This window comes from Hemitrygon akajei, unplaced genomic scaffold (genome assembly GCF_048418815.1).
Source record: "Hemitrygon akajei unplaced genomic scaffold, sHemAka1.3 Scf000081, whole genome shotgun sequence".
In the NCBI taxonomy this organism is placed as follows: Eukaryota; Metazoa; Chordata; class Chondrichthyes; order Myliobatiformes; family Dasyatidae; genus Hemitrygon; species Hemitrygon akajei.
In genome coordinates, this window is record NW_027331967.1 from 146,360 (window position 1) to 165,287 (window position 18,928).

At 42.0% G+C, this 18,928-nt stretch overlaps 1 protein-coding gene across 1 annotated transcript in view; it reads left to right on the top strand.

The window, feature by feature from the left end:
* LOC140722599 (uncharacterized) overlaps positions 1 to 18,928 on the top strand; it is a 49,785-nt gene that overhangs the window by 22,779 nt on the left and 8,078 nt on the right. Inside the window, exons 2-6 of the mRNA XM_073037307.1 lie at positions 6,874 to 6,996; positions 7,520 to 7,615; positions 8,026 to 8,259; positions 10,062 to 10,084; positions 10,172 to 10,290. Of these exons, the coding sequence (XP_072893408.1) occupies positions 6,874 to 6,996; positions 7,520 to 7,615; positions 8,026 to 8,259; positions 10,062 to 10,084; positions 10,172 to 10,290 (595 nt within the window). The remainder of the gene's footprint in view (positions 1 to 6,873; positions 6,997 to 7,519; positions 7,616 to 8,025; positions 8,260 to 10,061; positions 10,085 to 10,171; positions 10,291 to 18,928) is intronic.

Consider the following 18,928-nt stretch of genomic DNA (forward strand, 5'->3'; position numbering starts at 1 on the left):
AGTAAATGTGGTACTCTGTCGAGTATCACTGTGATCCGTCCCCTCTGGCCTGCCCTATCCGGGACCAAAGGGATTGTGGAGAGTAAATGTGGTACTCTGTCGAGTATCACTGTGATCCGTCCCCTCTGGCCTGCTCTATCCGGGACCAAAGGGATTGTGGAGAGTAAATGTGGTACTCTGTCGAGTATCACTGTGATCGGTCCACTCTGGCCTCTCTTATCCGGGACCAAAGGGAATCTGGAGAGTAAATGTGCTACTCTGTCGAGTATCACTGTGATCCGTTCCTTCTGGCCTGCCCTAACCAGGACCAAAGGGATTCTGGAGAGTAAATGTGGTACTCTGTCGAGTATCACTGTGATCCGTCCCCTCTGGCCTGCCCTATCCGGGTCCAAAGGGATTGTGGAGAGTAAATGTGGTACTCTGTCGAGTATCACTATCATCCAGTCTCTCTTCCTGCCTCTTATTATTCTTGCCTGTGATTGCAATGCGACAATCTCTGGCCCAATGTTCCCTCTTTCTAGAAACCCCATTTATGTCCTTAGCCAAGTGTCCTCTTCATCTGCACCGTCCGCACGATCCTGCCACCCGATCTGGGTTTTTTGTCAGGACCCGTACTCCATCGCCTCACTACCCCCAGTCCCTTTAAAGAGTCAATTGCGCTCCATATTCATCAGAATTTATGTCACCTGGGGCCAGGTCTGACACAGCTAATTGAGATTAGTTAACTTAAACTAGTGGGCAGGCTTGAGTCTGAGACAGTTTAGAAAAGTCTGCACTGCCAGCTGGACATACTGATCTGTCCAGGGGTTTGCCGGCATTGGACTCTCACGTATCCTTAAAACGCGCTATAAAGTACGCAAGGGATTCTCCTTTTTTCTGTAGTTATAGGGTAAATTCACCAAAATCCGCGTGCAGTCGGGCTGTCATTGAAATGGGTTCCCTTACCTCAGCGACCCACCGTGCCATGGCTTGTATTACATCAGCCCCTCTGGTGGCTCCCGGTCACCTTCGGCCGTCTGCCTGGGAAAGGGGAACCCACTCCCTGTCCCTGCCCGAGAGGTTCCATATATAACCCTGAGGAGTGGCACAAGTCCCCGGGCATGGTCTGGAAAGGGGAACCCACTCCCTGTCCCTGCCCGAGAGGTTCCATATATAACCCTGAGGAGTGGCACGTCCCCGGGCAGCGTCTGGAAAAGGGAACCCACTCCCTGTCCCTGCCCGAGAGGTTCCATATGTATCCCTGAGGAGTGGCACAAGTCCCCGGGCATGGTCTGGAAAGGGGTACCCACTCCCTGTCTCTGCCCGAGAGGTTCCATATATAACCCTGAGGAGTGGCACGTCCCCGGGCAGGGTCTGGAAAGGGGAACCCACTCCCTGTCCCTGCCCGAGAGGTTGCATATAAAAAATGTTTAAATCCTTTTCTTCTATACTCGCTCCTTGGCTTTGTAAAATTTTTAAAGATGCGTTAACCGTAGGTAAATAACCACAATCTTTTTATGATGCCTCCATTTCTCCAATTCTTAAAAAAGATAAAGACCCCACTGAATGTGCATCCTATCGGCCAATATCCTTGCTGAATGCGGATTCTAAGATTTTTACCAGAATTTTGCCCACGAGATTAGAAAATGTATTACCTCAAATTATCTCTGAAGATCAGATCGGATTTATTAAAAACTGTGATTCATCTTTTAACATTAGAAAATTTATTAATATAATTTATACTTCTTCATCTAAAATACCAGAATATCATTTCCTTAGATGCTGAAAAAGCATTCGATAGAGTTGAATGGCCATATTTATTTAATACGTAGTAGAATTTTAATTTCAGCTTGAAATTTATATCATGGATTAAATTAGTCTATTATAATCCTTTTGCTTCAGTTCTTACCAATAATCAAAGATCTCCTTTTTTCAGTTGTCCCGTGGTACGAGGCAAGGCTGCCCTTTAAGTCCTCTATTATTTGACATTGCTTTGGAACCTCTAGCCGTTGCCATTCGTGAATCACCTAATATTTTTGGTATTACCCGTGGGTAAGGGACTTATAAGTTATCATTGTATGCTGATGATTTGTTACTATACATATCTGACCCTGAGAGATCTATTCCTGATATTTCATCCTTGCTTGCTCAGTTTAGTAGCTTTTATAGCTACAAACTGAATTTTAATAAGAGTGAATTATTTCCATTAAATATGCAAGTTCCAATTTATAAACACTTACCATTTAAAGTTGTCACAGATCATTTTACTTATTTGGGTATTAAAATTACCAAGAAACATAAGGGTTTATTTAAAGTTAATTTTTTACCTTTAATTGAACAAATCAAGCAACTTGTTACCAGGTGGTCCCCATTATCTCTGTCATTGGTTGGTCGAATTAATACTATCAAGATGATAGTATTACCCAAATTTTTATATTTATTCCGAGCATTACCAATTTTTATTCCTAAATCTTTTTTTGATATTATTGACTCCAAAATATCCTCGTATGTGTGGCAGAGTAAAAATCCGAGATTATGTAAAAAATATTTACAGAAGCCTAAGAAAGAAGGTGGTTTTGCTTTGCCAAACCTGAGATTTTACTATTGGGCAGTTAATATTCAGTATTTAATATTTTGGACACAAGAATCGGTCATAGTACCTTGCCCACAATGGGTAAATTTGGACTGTAAATCTGTACAAGACTTCTCATTGTTTTCTATTTTAGGATCTCCGCTTCCTTTTGCTTTATCTAAACCGAATAAACAAATAACTAATCCTATAGTTAAACATGCATTAAGAATATGGTTTCAATTTCGTAAATTCTTTGGCTTGAATAATCAAGCCCTATTATATCTAACTTCTTTTTCCAGCCCTCTTTTATGGACCAAGCCTTTGTGTTATGGAAAACGAAAGGTATAACATGTTTTCGTGATCTATTTTTAGATAACAGTTTTATGTCCTTTGAACAGCTGTCCAGCCTAAAAACCATTTTTTTTAGATACTTGCAAGTTAGAAATTTCTTGAATGTTAGTATTTTCTGAAATTATGACCAGTGGACATTACAGAAAAAATTCTAGCTCTCAATCCTTGCCAGAAGCGTTAAGTAGCCATCATTTATCATATGATCATGAAAATACAGCCAGGAGTATCAGAAATAATTCAGAAGGAATGGGAAAAAGAACTTCACTGTCTTATACCCACAGAGCAGTGGGAGAAAATTTTACAATTAGTCAATTCCTCTTCTATTTGTGCTAAACATGCCTAACACTATTTAAGGTTGTTCATAGGGCTCACATGTCCAAGGATAAACTCGCTCGATTTTATTCTTATGTTAATCCAACCAGTGAGAGATGTCATTCTGAAGTTGCTTCATTGACCCACATGTTCTGGTCTTGCCCCTGTTTGCAAAATTATTGGAAAGATCTTTTTGGTATTATTTCAACAGTTCTGAATATCAAATTGCAACCGCATCCTATTACTGCAATTTTCAGTTTACCAAAGGTGGATAATAGTCGTTTATCCCCCCTCAGCCCGGCGGATGATTGCATTTGTTATATTAATGGCTAGAAGATCTATCCTATTGAACTGGAAAGAAATTAATCCTCCAACTATATTTCAGTGGTTTTCTCAAACTATTTCTTGTTCGAGTTTAGAAAAATTAGAAGTGTTGTCTTTGACCCTTCAGTTAAATATGAAGAAACTTGGAGACCATTTATTCAACATTTTCATATGAGCTAAACTGACTTTTCCTAAACCTTACTTTTATATAATGCAATGGCCCATGTCGGTTAGGTTTTTTTTCATTTTGGGGGGGGGGAGTTTTCTTATTTTCTCCATTTTTTGTAACCACTATGAGTTTGGGAGGTTAATATCATCTATTTGTATTTATACTTTAACCTATTAATTATTTACCCTGAAGCTCTTTGTATTTATGTTTGTTTAAAATCAATAAAAATATTTAAAAAGGACTATTCTGAGGAAAGGGCGGAATAGGCGCAACGGGCCGAGTGGCCAGGCATGCTCCTGTTACTTATTTTCTAAAGCACGAGTATACCTTTGCGCCTTGTTCTCCCTTGGTTTTCAGCCGTTCGGATTGCACAGGGGAGCGGTGAGAGCTCCGGAGATCCATCGGCAGCCGCTGCGGGGCAGCTCCCGTCTCCCAGCAGGAAGGGACGAGTCTGGGAGACAACTCCAGACAACAGGCCCCGATCCTCGGCGGGGAAAGGCCGGGCTCCCTCCGTGTAGCTGAAACATCTCACGGAATCTCCGCCAGTCTTCGAAAGGATTCAAGACCCGCCGGTGGTGCAGCTCAAACCCGAGGCGCAGCTCCCGGTCTCCGGCCTCACTCGGTCCCGGTCCCAAACTCCGGCCGGGCCGGGCCGGGCGCTCAGCGTCCCGCCCACTGACACCCCTCAGCCAATGGGAGCATCCGTCTCCCAGCACTGGTCGCTGATTGGCTGTGTGTGTGTGAGAACGGCCTGCTGCTGGGAGCTGGAGATGTCAGTCACAGTTTGTTCTCAGAATTAAAGCAAGTTTCCCGAAACTCAAATTTCAAAGTAAATCTTATTATCAGAGTCCAGATAAGTCACCACATACAACCCCGAGAAGCATTTTCCTGCGGACATACTTAGAAAAAATATAGAATAGTGACCATAACAGAAGCAGGCAGTGAAAGATCAGCCAGAGTGCTGAAGGTAACAAACTGTGCAAATGCAAATATGGAGAAACTGGATAAATAACAAGAGCATGAAATAACCGCAGCGGCTGCTGATGGATCTCCGGAGCTCTCACCGCTCCCCTGTGCAATCCGACAGGATGAAGGCCAAGGGAGAACAAGGCGCAAAGGTCAACTCGTGATTTAGAAAATAAGAAACAGGAACAGACGTTGCCATTCGGCCCGTTGCGCTGTTCTGCCCCTCACTCAGAACATGGCTGATCTTTGACCCCAGCGCCACTTTCCTGCAACGTTCCCAACATCGCCAACACCCTAAATATGACAGTTTAATTTAGGAAACTTGTGGAGAAAACTCCAAATATTCACCGCAATGTGTTGGGGAAATTTCTCCTCATCTCAGTCCTGCTGAGGTGATCTCGGATTTTGAGTCTGTGATCACTGGTTCCACTGCCCAGCCAGGAGAAACATCATTCCTGCCCCTACCCTGTAAATACCCTGTGAGACTGTGTCTGTCTCAATCAGGAAGCTTCTCCATGTGAACCTTGTGTTAATGAAATTGGTGACAGTTCTTTCAGACCAGCAGCTTTGAACACAAGAACACCAGGCAGTGGTCAGCACGGAATGTCCTGCAGTTACTGCAGGAGAAGGACTGGATGGACACAGTGGAGTGGTTCCCTGAGCAGACAGTCCAGACCATCTGGCAGAATGCCTCCTCACCAGATCTCACCAACTGGCAGCAACACCTCACCTGTCTGACGGCGAGAGGGCCCCTCCCAGTCTGACCCTTGCTGCATGCCCGGAGATCACTCCCACAGCGCGCTGCCCCGAGATTACTGCAGTGGAGACGAGAGGGGCCCTCCCAGTCTGATCCTTGCTGCATGCCCGGAGATCACTCCCACAGCGCGCAGTGGAGACGAGACGGTCACTCGCCTCTTTGCGGAATGTGGGCTGGCGAAGATATGTGGAGAAAGATGCAAGGGCCTGTGCCACAGCAGCTGCGTGACAGAAGGCTCACTGATCCTCGGGCTGTTCCCAGGACGTGCAGGAAAACGGACAGCGAGTGCTGCTGGAAGACCATCAACTCGGGGAAAGACGCTCGAACTTATTGGCCTGCCATCACATCGAGATGTCCGGAGAGCAGCGGTTCCCAACCTGGGGTCCACGGTTACTGGTATTGGTCTTTGGCATTAAAAAAAAGTTTGCGAAGCCCAGTCGTACAGGAATGCTGCCGACTGACACATTCCAGACTACAGGGACACCATTGGAACTACAGGGATCCTCTACACTAGACAGGGAGTGGCCGGGTTGGCTGAGGAAGCCTCACAGTTATTGTAGTAGTGAACCACCCCAGGGGACACATAGCTTCTCCTTTCAGCGCAGGACTTCAATCGTCTTCCAGGGGAAGGTCCTTCCGACCGCAGGGATGAGGCCTTTGGAGATTCAGCTGACGTTTTTGTCGCAATGGGTTTTTAAGAGATGGGGTTGGTAGCCATACGGCCGACCGTCCTCCGCTCGTAGCCGGGCTTAGACAGTCCATGGACGCGTTTTCTTATCTGTTGCCTGTTTAATGTGTTTTTGATCCCACACTAAACATAGAAATGGCCAGAATTTCCACTGAACACATCCAGCAGCAGAATGTTCATTCTCTGAGACTGCTGCGCGCGTAGTGGACAATCGCGGTACTGCAGGGGATCAGCAGCTCCCCGAAAGTGAAAGCATTCTGAATCAGGAAGTGCTGGGAGTTAACATGGCTTCGAAAGGACCGGTCGAGAGTTTGAGCGAGGAGGTAATTTGTCCCGTCTGCCTGGATTTCTTCATCGATCCGGTTATACTGGAGTGTGGACACAACTTTTGTCGCTCTTGTATTACACGTTGTTGGGAAAGGGAGGAGAGAAACTCCTGCCCGGAATGTAGAGAGGTGTTTGCTGACCGCACCCTCAGGGTAAATCGGGCCTTAGCAAATCTGACACAAAAAGTTCGAAATCTAAACCTGAATCGGAAAGGGAAGGAAAGTAAACGTCACTGCGAGGAACATGAGGAAGAACTGAAGCTGTTTTGTGAAACGGACAAGACACTGATCTGTCTGATCTGTAGAGACGCGCAGGAACACAGAGAGCACCGCTTCAAGCCGATTAAAGAAGCTGTTAAAATCTACAAGGTAAAACTAACCGGAATTTGATCTTCACTCTATCCTCCATTCTTCTGCCTGGGAACACAGGAACCTCCACATCGAACATATCATTCCCCGCAACTTTCACCATCTCCAACGGGATTCTACCACAAAACACATCTCTCCCTCCAACAGCCCAGACCCGCCACTCCCCACAACTCTTCGCGCTATGTAAGGATCGTTCTCTACGTACTGTTACTCCCTTATCCACTCGCTCCTCCGCACTGGTCTCTCTCCTGGCACTGACACCTGCTACTGGGACAGGCGCTGTATCAGACTCCTAACCTGCTCCCTCGTCACCATTCAGGGCTGTAAACAACCCAGTTCCTACCGTTTCTTCCAAAGTCGATAGTCGTCTCGTATTAGATTCCTTCTTCTCCAGCCCTTTACCTCATCCACCTGTCCCCTCTCAGCTTCTCACCTCATCACCCTCCCCCACGTTCCCCCTCACGTTGTCTCACCCGTCACCTGTCAGCTGGTTCTCATCCGCCACCTTTTTATTCTGGCTTCTGTCCCATTCCTTTCCAGTCCCAATGAAGGGTCTCATCCCGAAACACCGTCTGTTTTTTTTTCCCCTGAATAGATGCTGCCTGACTCACTGAGTTCCTCCGGCATTTTGTGTGATAATCGGGTTTGATCACCTGTTTCTTTTGATGCATCTTTGTTTCTATTTCCTTCGCTCTCTGACTTCCAGGATCAGCTAAAATCTTCCTTAGACTCTCTCACAAAAAAGAAATCAGACTTCCAGGAAAAGGAGCAGCAACAGAAAGAGAAGATTTCTGGAGTTCGGGTGAGGCTTCCTGAGCGGAATTTCTGTTATTACTGTCGAGTTTTGTTCCCTTTAATGCAGAATAACCGAGTATCGCAGCTCCAGTGACCTGGGTTCGATCCTGACCTCTACTGCTGTCTGTGTGGAGTTTGCATGCTCTCCCTGTGGCCATGACAGTTTCAGACACATCCCAAGGACATGCTGGATGATTGGTTAATTACAATTAACCCTGTAAAGGTGGGGAGCGTGTGCGTGAAGCAGATGGGAGTTTATGGGTCAATAAGTGAGAATAGGTTTCAGGAAAACATGAGGGAATGGTGTTGATGGGAATGCACCCAGAATTAGCATGGACTCCAATAGACCGAACTTAATGACAAAAGGAAACAAAACACAGCAATGCAGTATGTAAACCTTCACCTTTCCTTCAACAGGAACAGTCACACAGCCTACAGTCCCACATCACAACCCAGTTTGCTGAACTGCGCCAGATCATCACTGAGAAAGAGCAGAGCTTACTCAGGGATCTCAGGAAAGAAGAGAAGAGGATTCTCAATCCAATGGTGAAAAATCTTCGGGAGATTCAGGAGAATATAAGGATTATTCAGGAGGAAATCATTAAGTTAAAGGAACAGATGGATCAGAAAGACAGTGTGATGTTTCTCAAGGTGAGGGATTATATTTCAATTTGTTTCTGTCAAAGGGCACTACATGAACAGTGGTATATTTGAAGTAAACACAGCACAGAGGCCAATTCTAACTAATCAATTGCCGCTGCTGGTGACCTCACACAAGTTGATATACTTGCATGATGCACCCTCCAATCACTCCAATAATGACATTTCAAAATGTCCAAGATACGCTTTCAGTCCTTCATTAGCAAAATACAATCTTGGAGCGATGAAACTTCAGGGTAATTCATTGTAAAGTAAGCTGCAACACAGCGGTCAAGAACAGAATGACATCCGCCCGTCCCCAGCTCAAAACTGCCCAGAACAAAGTACAGATACGTAACTTTTTCCCTTCGCTTTTACCACGTCCCCACTCACGTGACGAGTTACCATAATAATCACGTAACACAGAATACAATGCAAACGGAAAACAGATGCGTTGCTCCTACACACAGCATTTACAAATGGCAGTAAACTGTTTCTCACCCGACAATTGATACAACTATTCAGGGTTGTTGTCCCATGATAATAAGATTATTAAGGGACTGGACACGCTGGAGGCAGGAAGCATGTTCCCGCTGATGGGTGAGTCCAGAACTAGAGGCCACAGATTAAGAATAAGGGGTAGGCCATTTAGAACAGTGATGCAGAAAAACTTTTTCACCCAGAGAGTGGTGGATATGTGGAATGCTCTGCCCCAGAAGGCAGTGGAGGCCAAGTCTCTGGATGCATTCAAGAGAGAGTTAGATAGAGCTCTTATAGATAGCGGGGTCAAGAGATATGGGGAGAGGGTAGGAACGGGGTACCGATTGAGTATGATCAGCCATGATCACAGTGAATGGCGGTGCTGGCTAGAAGGGCCGAATGGCATACACCTGCACCTATTGTCTATTGTCCCACAACTGGACTTCCACAACTTCTGGACATCCCAGGACAGAATGAAAATTTCTCTGAAATTGTTTACTCTGATCATAACACAGAGCTGCTGACTGTGTCCTTAATTCTACATTAAATATCCTCTAAAACACCCATTAACACCCAGTTCCAGTCACAGGCTGTGAGTGTGTCTGGTGCGGTTGGTGTGAGGGTCTCTCTGTCAATCAATGAGAACAAAGAATGTGACCCACACATCAGACTTATCCTCCATATCCGGTTTCCATCAGATTAGGGAATCTTTCACTGTCTCTTTATTTTTTGGATAAATTTCAAATGGGATTATATCCCATTCTCCATAAACAGGCCATTCGGTCCATCTTCTGTTAGTTTTCCTGCTTCACAATCCTCCTGCCACCTACTCACCGCACCCAGCAACAGTGCCCGAACTCCCTGGACCCTCACGTGTTTATCCAGTTCCCCATTACAGTCAGTCTTCGCTGTTCCATTTCAGCCACTCCTGTGGCACAGAGTTCCACATCCTCCTCACTAAATTTCCAGTGGAATTTGTTAAAATCCATCTGGAATTACATCTCCCCACAAGTCTCCCCATAAATAGAGGTACTTCCTCCACCCGCATACAATCACATACATCACTGATCAGAAATGCCTCCATCCTATCACACTGACGTCATATCCAGATGAAAATGCACAGCCTGTCCTGTCTTCCCTATAAGTTTCATCCTGTCAGTAATGGTCTGACATTCAGAAACTTTCCCTGTAATTTACCCCGTGGTTCTGTATTGTCCGTGTGTGTGAGCGACTGTGGGAGTGGGAATTTTCAACACCTTGTAATGATTTAGATGGAATTCAGGATGTGGACTGTAAGTCCAAGTCTAATCAGATTTGTGTTTTATTTATTTCAGGAGGAAGCTCGTCGGAACAGAAGGTAGGACATGGTCTTTACTGAAACCCTGAATGGATTTGTAAAATAGTTCAGAATAGCAATTTATAACCAGCAGTTTAATATTTACAGGATTAATGATGAAGTCCAGGAATTGTCAGTGACAGATGAGACCCTAACGGTTGAAAAATTTGATCACCCCTATTTGTTGATAACAGTGCTGAGAGAAACGCTTGATGCTATTAATCGAGGTAAAACTTACAAAGATCCATTTCTCCTTGTTTACGAAGCTCAATTTAGTTCTAATTAGATGCAAAGATTGTCTGTAATACTGGGCTGAAGGGGAACTGAAGTTTATTTCACATCAACCCCACCGACTGGGAGGCATCACTGTCACATGGTCAGCTGGAGATGTCAGACCCCTGGACACACCAGCACAGGGTCAGAATACAACCAATACACGGGACTGTCAAATGAACCACTGTGTGTCAATCCCAGGCAAATGCACTAACACACCAGGACATGAGTTTGGATCTACCAGAGGAGCTGGGAATGTAATACTGATGATAATATTGTAGGGAATAAAAGCAGGTATTAATGTGGTGTTACGTACCCGTGACACGTGACAGTGGTACCCTTGTCCCGTGACTGGGGTTGAAGTTATACTGGACATGAGGTAATGGTGGAGTGATGTCATTTTCCCGCCAGTAGAGGTCATGTGACAGGTTTTTTCTACAGGGTATAAAAGGGAGACCCACCCTGTCAGGTGGGGCAGTTCGTGGCTGGATTTGCCAAGATGACTTCATATCACTGTGTGATTTAATGTGATGACGCAGTTTAGTTAAAAATGAAGTTTTATATGATGCCTAAAGTTTAAAAGGTCAGAGCCAACGGTTTCTTTGCTGATGGAGAGTGAAGTTTGGAAGACAAATCGAGAAGAATCGATTTTCGACGATGGATTGACTTCGACCTTGTGTGATCCTCATTCGGAAGGATTTCGTTTACTATTCTCACGATAGTCTCCGCTGGAAAAAGCGGGAGATTGAGAATATTGTGGAAGGAAGGTCAGTCATTTTAAGTTGTTATATTTAATAAAATTCGACGTGGGAGTTCGACGCTGGGAATCGAAGGACATCGACGTGGAAGAGAATTTAAATCGTTTTAAAAAGTCTCTCCTTTTAAAAGTACCGTGAGCTTTTGAACTGTCGGCATATCACTTTTAAGAACTGAGTTCTTTTCAAATACCGCTTTAAAGACTGTTTGGGACTGCAACGCTATTAAGGACTGTTTGAGCAGCTGCCAGCAGCTGAGCTCGGACCATTGTTTGGGTTTGTTTACATTTGAAGGGGGTTTGTTATCAGTGTTTAATAAACGTGTTATTTGTTATAAGACCCTTCGTCTAACTCATCTATAATTATTGTTGCCTGAATACGTAACATAATTATGGGGGCTACGTTCGGAATTGAATTATTTGAGTTTAAAAAGTTTTTTGAATTTTGAGTCGGTGTTTTGGTAACGGGGATTGCTCGATTTTTTTTTTTGTTTGATTGGCTTGTGAGTGGTATTCGGCAATGATGAATATTGATGAGTTTCTGGATTCGCCAGACGCGGATTTGTTAGCGAAGGCGAAAAAAACTGAAGTTTCTGAAAAGGCTAATCGGTTGCATCTTAAAGGGATTTTGCCAACTACGTCAAAAGCTGTAATACAGAGAAAGATCGCATCACATTTTGTGGCTTCGGGTCATTTTGAAGAATCGATTTTAGAATCGTTTCCAATAAGTAATCTTGAGATGCAGTTGCAAATTGAACAAATGATGTTAGAAAGGTGTAAATTTGAAGCTGAGCAAAAGCAGAGAGATTTTGAATATGCAATGGCTAAATTAAGGTCTGTAGAACAGTCTGCTGATTCTAAAAAACCGTTTGTTGCTAGCCAAGAAATTAAATTGGTCCCTCCATTTAGTGAAACAGAAGTGGAGAGATATTTTCAACATTTTGAAACTATTGCTCGGATGTCAGAGTGGCCGAAAGATAAATGGTCAGTGTTATTACAGAGTGTAATCAAAGGCAAGGCACGACACGTTTACACAGCTTTAACTGCTGTGCAAGCATTAGATTATGATATTGTGAAAGAAAATATTCTCAAATCGTATGAATTGGTCCCAGAAGCGTATAGGGAAAGATTCAGGAGTTTGAAAAAGTCTGTGGAAAAGACTTATGTGGAATTTGCCTATGATAAAGCTATGTGTTTTGAGAGATGGGTTTCTTCTAAAAATGTAAATGAGGACTATGATACATTGAGAGAGCTGATTTTAATGGAGGAATTTAAAAGAAGCATTCCTGTTGAAGTAAGGACCTACTTAAATGAGAGGGATACTGATAAATTGCAGGACTGTGCTAGATTAGCTGATGAGTATGTTTTAATCCATAAGAATAAATTTCCTCAGGGTAGAATTTTTAAGAGGAAAAATAATATGGAGACTCAAGGTAAATCAGAAATTAAATTAGAGGTTAATGAGAGAGGTAAGGAGGAAGGAAAACCTGTGAAGGAAAGACAGTTTGGTCTTATTTGTAACTATTGTAAGAAGCCTGGCCATGTAATAGCTAACTGTTTCAAATTGAAAAAGAAAGAGAAGGAAGCAGTTCCGGATGCTTGTGTGCAACATACTAAAGCACCTGTAAAGTTACAGGGTTTGGTAAACACAAATGAGGATTTGTTAGAGTCTGACAAAGTTAGAAAGGGATATGATCATTTTATAACTGAAGGGTTTGTATCCTTGAAAGAAGGATCTACTCTGGTGCCAATAAAAATTCTTAGGGATACTGGAGCTTCTCAATCACTGATGTTAGATAGTGTGTTGTAGTTTAATGAAGAGAGTGATACTGGTGAGGTAAATTACATAAGAGGTGTTGGAAGTGATTTTATGCCTGTACATTTACATGAAGTAAATTTAGAGTCAGGGTTAGTTACAGGATTTGTTAAGGTAGGATTACAGCATAGCTTACCTGTGAAGGGTATTTCTTTATTGTTAGGTAATGACTTGGCAGGTGGACAAGTTTTTCCTGAAGTGCATTTGACAATGGAGTCAGAGGAACCAGAGGTGAATTCTAACACAGATTTTTCTTGTGTTGTGACTAGAGCTATGGCTAAAAAGATTGATGTGCAAAATGAGGTTGTTACTCATGACTGTTCAACTCAGGATTTGAGTTTTGAGGATGTGTCAGAAACTTTCTTACCTTCGTTGTTTGAACAAGGTTCTGGGAGTAAGTCTGACTATGAAGATTTATCTCTGTCTCGGAAGGAGATGATAGCAGAGCAGAATAGAGATCCTGAGATTGTAAAATTAAGGGAACAAGCTTTACTAGGTAGTGAAATTGCGAAGGTGTCAGTAGGATATTACTTGGAAAAAGGAGTGTTGATGAGGAAGTGGAGGTCGCCTACAATTCCTGCAAGTGAGGAATGGAATGTTGTTTACCAGGTAGTTGTTCCTAAAGTTTATCGGAATGAGATTTTGACTTTAGCTCATAGTGTGCCTTTAGGTGGACATCAAGGGGTAAGGAAAACTGTGGACAAGATTTTAAAACATTTTTACTGGCCTGGTTTAAGAAAAGATGTGGCGATGTTTTGTAAGACGTGCCATACTTGTCAGATTGTGGGTAAGCCAAATCAGGTTACACCAGTAGCTCCATTACAACCTATTCCAGCATTTGGTGAACCGTTTTCTAAAGTTATTGTAGATTGTGTTGGTCCATTACCAAAGACAAAAACTGGTTATCAGTATTTGTTGACTATCATGTGTACTTCGTCTAGGTTTCCAGAGGCAGTACCACTTAGGAATATAAAAGCTAAAACTGTGACGAAGGCTCTTATAAAATTCTTTACTTATTTTGGATTGCCTAAGGAAATACAAACTGATCAAGGTAGTAATTTTATGTCTGGATTGTTTCAACAGATAGTTTATAAATTGGGAGCTAAGCAAATTACTTCGTCTGCATACCATCCAGAATCGCAAGGTGCTTTGGAGAGGTTTCATTCTACTCTCAAGAATATGATTAGGACATATTGTGTGGAGAATGAAGGTGACTGGGATGAGAGTATAAGCTTACTTTTATTTGCAGTAAGGGAATCGGTACAGGAATCTTTAGGTTTTAGTCCATTTGAACTTGTGTTTGGGCATAGAGTTAGAGGACCTTTAGCTTTATTGAAGGAACAGTGGATTAGTAAGGAAGTGCATACTAATTTGTTGGACTATGTTTTGAAATTTAAGGACAGGTTACATAGAGCTTGTAGCTTAGCCAAGGAAAATTTAAAGTTGGCTCAGGAGAAAATGAAGACTTGGTATGATAAGGAAGCTAGGATGAGGATGTTTAAGCCTGGAGATAAGGTGTTGGTTTTTTTCCCAGTGCAGACCAATCCTTTACAAGCTAGATTTCATGGGCCTTATGAAATTGTGTCTAGAGTTAATGATGTGGATTATGTAATAAAAACTCCAGATCGTAGAAGGTCAACACAACTTTGCCACATAAATATGATTAAACCATATTTTGAGAAACAATCTGATACTGTGACTGTTGTGGTTAGTGAGAATGAGTTGGATTTAACTGGGAACATGATAGATGATTCATCTGACTTTCATTCTAAATCTAACATTGTTTCTGTTAGGTTACCTAATTCGATTATTTTGGAAAATATGGATGAGAAATTAGCACATTTACAGCTAGAGCAGAAACAACAGATGAAGGAATTGATTTTTAAGTATAAGGATTTGTTTCCAGATGTTCCGAGAAGGACTACTATAGCTTCACATGATGTAGATGTTGGAGATGCCAAACCTATTAAACAACATCCATATAGGATGAACATGGAAAAATGTGAACTTGCTGAGAAAGAAATTGGATACATGTTAGAGAATGATATTATTAGACATTCTAACTCGAATTGGAGTTCGCCATGTGTTATGGTGCCAAAACCTGATGGTAGTATTAGGTTTTGTACGGACTATAGAAAGGTGAATGCTGTAACGAAAACAGATGCATATCCAATTCCTAGAGTAGATGATTGTGTAGATAAAGTTGGAAAAGCAAAGTTCCTTACAAAGATTGATTTATTGAAAGGGTATTGGTGTGTTCCACTAACGGACAGAGGTAGAGAGATTTCTGCATTTGTAACTCCATCTGGGTTATATGAGTATAATGTTCTTCCATTTGGGATGAAGAATGCCCCAGGTACTTTTCAGAGGATGATTAATTCTGTGATTCAGGGATTGAAAGATACTGATGCTTATATTGATGATTTGGTGACAGGAAATTATACTTGGGAAGCACACATTATTGCGGTGGAGAAATTGTTTGAAAAGCTTTCAAAAGCTAACTTGACTACTAATTTAGCCAAGAGTGAATTTGGACATGCTACTGTGACTTACCTTGCTTATGTTGTAGGTCAAAGTAAGGTAGCTCCTGTTCAGGCAAAAGTTCAGGCAATTTTAGAAATTCCCACTCCGACGGGGAAAAAAACTCTCAGAAGGTTTTTGGGAATGGTAGGATATTATCGAAAATTTTGTAAGAATTTTGCTAATGTTGCCCTTCCATTAACTAACCTTCTGCAGAAGAATGTAAAGTTTGTATGGACAGTGTTTTGTCAGGAAGCATTTGAAAAATTGAAAACAATGGTATGTGAACAACCTGTGCTTAAGGCACCTGACTTTGAAAAACCTTTTTCATTAGCTGTGGATGCTAGTGATGAAGCTGCGGGAGCAGTATTGATGCAAAGGAATGAGGGTGATGAGGTTGATCATCCAGTAGCTTACTTTTCTAAGAAATTTAATAAGCATCAAAGAAACTATTCAACAATAGAAAAAGAATTGTTATCTCTTGTTTTAGCTTTGGAATATTTTGAGGTATATGTTGGTACAACTCAAAAACCACTTATTGTTTACACTGATCATAATCCGTTGGTTTTTCTGAGTAAGATGAAAAACAAAAACAGAAGATTGTTAAATTGGAGTTTGATGTTACAAGAGTACAATATTGTGATAACTCATATTAAAGGTAAAGATAATGTGGTTGCTGATTGTCTATCTCGATGTTGAATGTACAATGTTTTTTTTTGGAGTGGTTTTTTTTTATTGTAACACTCCTACTGTATTGTATATTGTGTATGTTATATAATTTATACCTTTGTTTTTTTGGGGTTTTTTTTTTGTAAGTAATTGTTAAAATTTTTGTTCTTGACAGACCAAAACTGTTTTTTTTTTGGAGGGAGGTGTTACGTACCCGTGACACGTGACAGTGGTACCCTTGTCCCGTGACTGGGGTTGAAGTTATACTGGACATGAGGTAATGGTGGAGTGATGTCATTTTCCCGCCAGTAGAGGTCATGTGACAGGTTTTTTCTACAGGGTATAAAAGGGAGACCCACCCTGTCAGGTGGGGCAGTTCGTGGCTGGATTTGCCAAGATGACTTCATATCACTGTGTGATTTAATGTGATGACGCAGTTTAGTTAAAAATGAAGTTTTGTTAATGCCTAAAGTTTAAAAGGTCAGAGCCAACGGTTTCTTTGCCAAGGGAGAGTGAAGTTTGGAAGACAAATTGAGAAGAATCGATTTTCGATGGATTGACTTCGACCTTGTGTGATCCTCATTCGGAAGGATTTCGTTTACTATTCTCACGATAGTCTCCGCTGGAAAAAGCGGGAGATTGAGAATATTGTGGAAGGAAGGTCAGTCACTTTAAGTTGTTATATTTAATAAAATTCGACGTGGGAGTTCGACGCTGGGAATCGAAGAACATCGACGTGGAAGAGAATTTAAATCGCTTTAAAAAGTCTCTCCTTTTAAAAGTACCGTGAGCTTTTGAACTGTCGGCATATCGTTCTTTGAACTGTTTTCATTCGGCAATTCGCTTTAGAGAACTGAGTTCTTTTCAATACTGCTTTAAAGACTGTTTGGGACTGCAACGCTATTAAGAACTGTTTGATTCAGCTGCCAGCAGCTGGTTTCGGGTCATTGTTTGGGTTTGTTTACTTTTGAAGGGGGTTTGTTATCAGTGTTTAATAAACGTGTTATTCGTTATAAAACCCCTTGCCTAACTCATCTATATTATTGTTGCCCGAATACGTAACAATATTAATTGCTAAATGCAGCCTCCATACACTTAAATTCAAATTTCTACCTCTAATCCAGAAAGCTTCTTCAGCTGTACATAGTAATTTAACCACGCATTCTCAGAGAAAACAGCATTAATCAAAATATTATACAATAAAGAGTTGCAAATACTGCCTTGTGGGATACCATTCTCGATCCCATAGAAACTAGAATGTATCTTTCCTACCTTTACTTGCAGAGACCGTCCAAATTAAAATAAACTCAGAAAAGATGATACAATCCCCCCTCCTGATGTCCATAATTTAATCAAAAGCCCTTCCTTCCGTAAATATCATCTGCCTTTTCAATATTAAAAACACTGCTATTACAACTTTATTTAACAGCACTTCAACAGTATCAGTATCGTCTTCCAAACATAAGACTCTACTTAATGTCATTCTACCCTTCCTAAACCCACTCGGATAAAACGATACATCACCTCCCTCTTCCAAAACATAATGCTAGATTAACAAACGTCCCATAAGTTTGTTAACGATATAGGTCCATAACTAGAAGGATCAGTGGGGAGCTATATTGTTAACGTCTCATATATGTGGTTAAAATTAAACACTTTAATGCCCCTACTCATTGAATGAATTAATTCTACTACAGATGCCACATACGATCCATTCACTGCCACATTCACGATCCGCTCACTGTGCTGTTCCGATCCAATTGAACTAGCGTTTCATGTTTTACTAATGTTGCAACACACATCTCCTTAAACCATTCTGAGACAGGTTTAACATTGCATTAGCGAATTGGTCTACAGTAGCAGTGTCGGGAAAAGGTAGAAAAGTACACGGAATTACAAACTAAATAAATAGTACATAAACAAGGACTAATGAGGCCGTATTCCTCTGTTCACCTTAAACGCTCGCCCTCTAGTGTTAGACATTTGCTCCTCAGGCTGTCTACGCTTTTTGTGCCTCTCATATTCCTATAAACCTCGGCCCGCCTCCCTCAGCCTTTACCATTGCCGAGAAAATATCTCCAGATTGTCCAGTCTCTCATTACCCTGCCGTGTCCTCGTAAACCTTTTGTAATCACATTTCAAAACCTCCATATTTTTCCAAAAGTGGAATGCAGTACTCCAGAAGCAATTCAACTAGAGATTTATAAAACTGTAAAATAACTAACTGATACTGGAACTGTGCGCTTCCACTACAAAATACAAGGAGGCCCTACATCGCCTTGAACAACACACCATCGTGTGTACCCATTTCAGGGAGTTATAAATTAGGATCCCAAGATCCATTTGTATATCCAGAGAACAATCTCGTCCCATGGCACAAGACCCTCAAATTCTCCCACCAAATAGAGAATCTCTTATGCAGTTTTCCAGCGTAAAATATCATTTTATATGTAACTCTAACCAGAACTGAACGACTCCCTTCCCTTTCAGAATTGACATAAGCCCTTAGGCCCAACTCTTCCATGCCTACCTGTTGCCCACCTAAACTAATTCCACCTGCCAGCGTTTGACCCATCTCCTACGGGACAGGAATTAGCTTGAATGTACGTCGCTGTCACATGGACACATGGGCTGAAGGATCCTTTCCCTGCTCTGAGTGTCAATGACTAAACATTTCTCGTCCTGTTCTTACCCACAACATCTTTTCAATTTGTATAAGTACAGGACCACTAAGGAGGTCGTGTTTAGTCAGTTAACGGGGGTTATTTCCGCACAGCCTGGCGGGATACAATTCAGATTATTGGGAGAGGCAGGAAATGAAATTACAGTGGAC